The sequence below is a fragment of the Lonchura striata genome, chromosome 21 (assembly GCF_046129695.1).
Source record: "Lonchura striata isolate bLonStr1 chromosome 21, bLonStr1.mat, whole genome shotgun sequence".
Lineage (NCBI taxonomy): Eukaryota > Metazoa > Chordata > Aves > Passeriformes > Estrildidae > Lonchura > Lonchura striata.
In genome coordinates this window covers 10,563,302-10,565,437 of record NC_134623.1, presented here as the reverse complement: position 1 = coordinate 10,565,437, position 2,136 = coordinate 10,563,302, and the positions used below count along the sequence as shown (strand labels likewise).

The window sequence follows — 2,136 nt, the reverse complement described above, 5'->3', positions numbered from 1 at the left end:
GCTACAGGCTGGGGACAGAGTGGCTGGACAGCAGCCAGGCAGAAAGGGACCTGCAGGGAGTGATGGACAGCAGGCTGGACATGAGCCAGCAGAGTGCCCAGGTGGCCAAGAAGGCCAATGGCTCCTGGCCTGGATCAGGAATGGTGTGGCCAGCAGGACCAGAGCTGGTGTGCCAGCACTGATCTGCCCCAGCTCTGCACACAGACAATGCTGCTGCAGCTCCAGAGAAGGAAACAAAAGGGCATCTCTGCAGAAAACTGTGCTGGGACATCCGTTAGTCTCTTTAAAGCCACTGAGAGCTCAGCCCCTCATTGACACAGTCTGCAGGCACAGAGAAGGTGGAGAGAAACAAAATGAGAAATGGCACAAATAATGACATTTCTGTGTGGACAATCTGAAAAAAATAAAACAAAGGAAAAAACTACTACAAGCATGAACATAAGTGACTTTTATTACAAATTATTTTCAGAAATTGGCCAGCAGTTTAATGTTCCTGAAAGCATCCTGTCATCAGTCTCCTCACTGCAGCCTTGAACTCTTGGTTCCTCAGGCTGTAGATGAGGGGGTTCAGGGCTGGAGGCACCACCGAGTACAGAACTGACAGAGCCATATCCAGGGATGGGGAGGACATCGAGGGGGGCTTCAGGTAAGCAACTGTGCCAGTGCTGAGGAACAGGAAGACCACAGCCAGGTGAGGGAGGCAGGTGGAAAAGGCTTTGTGCCGTCCCTGCTCAGAGGGGATCCTCAGCACAGCCCTGAAGATCTGCACATAGGAGAAAACAATGAACACAAAGCAGGCAACGAGTAAAGAAATCGAAAACACAATGAGCCCAAATTCCTTCAGGTAGGATTTGGAGCAGGAGAGCTTGAGGATCTGTGGGATTTCACAGAAGAACTGGCCCAGGGCATTGCCATGGCACAGGGGAAGGGAAAATGTATTGGCTGTGTGCAGCAGTGAATAGAGGAAGCCACTGGCCCAGGCAGCTGCTGCCATGTGGGCACAAGTTCTGCTGCCCAGGAGGGTCCCGTAGTGCAGGGGTTTGCAGATGGACACGTAGTGGTCGTAGCACATGATGGTCAGGAGATAAAACTCTGTTGAGATGAAGAAGAGAAAGAAAAAGAGCTGAGCAGCACATCCTGTGTAGGAGACGTTCCTGGTGTCCCAGAGGGAATTGTGCATGGCTTTGGGGACAGTGGTGCAGATGGAGCCCAGGTCGCTGAGGGCCAGGTTGAGCAGGAAGAAGAACATGGGCGTGTGCAGGTGGTGGCCGCAGGCTACGGCGCTGATGATGAGGCCGTTGCCCAGGAGGGCAGCCAGGGAGATGCCCAGGAAGAGGCAGAAGTGCAGGAGCTGCAGCTGCCGCGTGTCTGCCAGTGCCAGCAGGAGGAAGTGGCTGATGGAGCTGCTGTTGGACATTTGCTGTGGCTGGCCTTTGGGACCTGTTCATGGAGAAAGGACAGGGACAAGTCAGGAGAGGCTGCTTGGAGCCAAACCTGGGCCATTCCCTGCAGCCTGTCCTGCTGGGACTCACCCACCCTTGTTCCTGCTCTGGGAAAACCTTCTCTCAGGTCCCTGCCTGAGGTCCAGTTGTGCTGGCTGAGTGTGCCAGGAGCAGCCAGGCCTGTGCGTGGGGGCTCTCAAGGAGAAAGCAGAAAGGCTTGGTAGCATCTGCATTTAACACTTCTAAAGAATTTCACTTTATTTCTAAAGGAAATAGATGGCAGGAGCTGGTTTTAGGAATTGTTTTCCTACCCACTCACTATTCCTAGCTCTCTGAGATCAGAAATCCCCAGCATTCCTGCTGCACTCAGAGTTTGCCACTGAGAGATGTGAGAGGCAAAGGATTCCCTGTGGCTGAGGGCAGGTGAGGGGCTGGATGGGCTTGTTCCCCCAGCACTGCTCTGTTCAGCCCCCTCTGCTTCCCTGAGCATCTCCCTGGGCCTGGACATCCCCTCCTGAGAGGTGCCTTGTCCCTGCCAGCGCTCACAGAGCCCATCTCACCTTGTGTGCCCTTGGCCCGGCCCTACAGAAACCTGCCTGTGTGCAGGGCCCTGGCTGGGGCAGGCTCTGTGTGCAGCTGGGCAAGGGCAGCTCAGGAGAGCCCTGCTGGGCCCTGCAGAGGTGATGCTGCTGCT

The 2,136-nt window shown here is 55.0% G+C and overlaps 1 protein-coding gene across 1 annotated transcript; it reads right to left on the bottom strand.

Moving 5' to 3' along the window:
• Window positions 1-484: 484 nt before the first annotated feature.
• Window positions 485-1,417, bottom strand: LOC144247267 (olfactory receptor 14A16-like). Its single transcript, XM_077787651.1, has one exon. The coding sequence runs from the start codon at window positions 1,415-1,417 to the stop codon at window positions 485-487; it is 933 nt and encodes a 310-aa protein (XP_077643777.1).
• Window positions 1,418-2,136: the final 719 nt, after the last annotated feature.

What these genes read in the sequence shown, in the direction of transcription:
- LOC144247267 (XM_077787651.1), bottom strand. Translation starts at nt 1,417, where the DNA reads ATGTCCAACAGCAGCTCCATCAGCCACTTCCTCCTGCTGGCACTGGCA.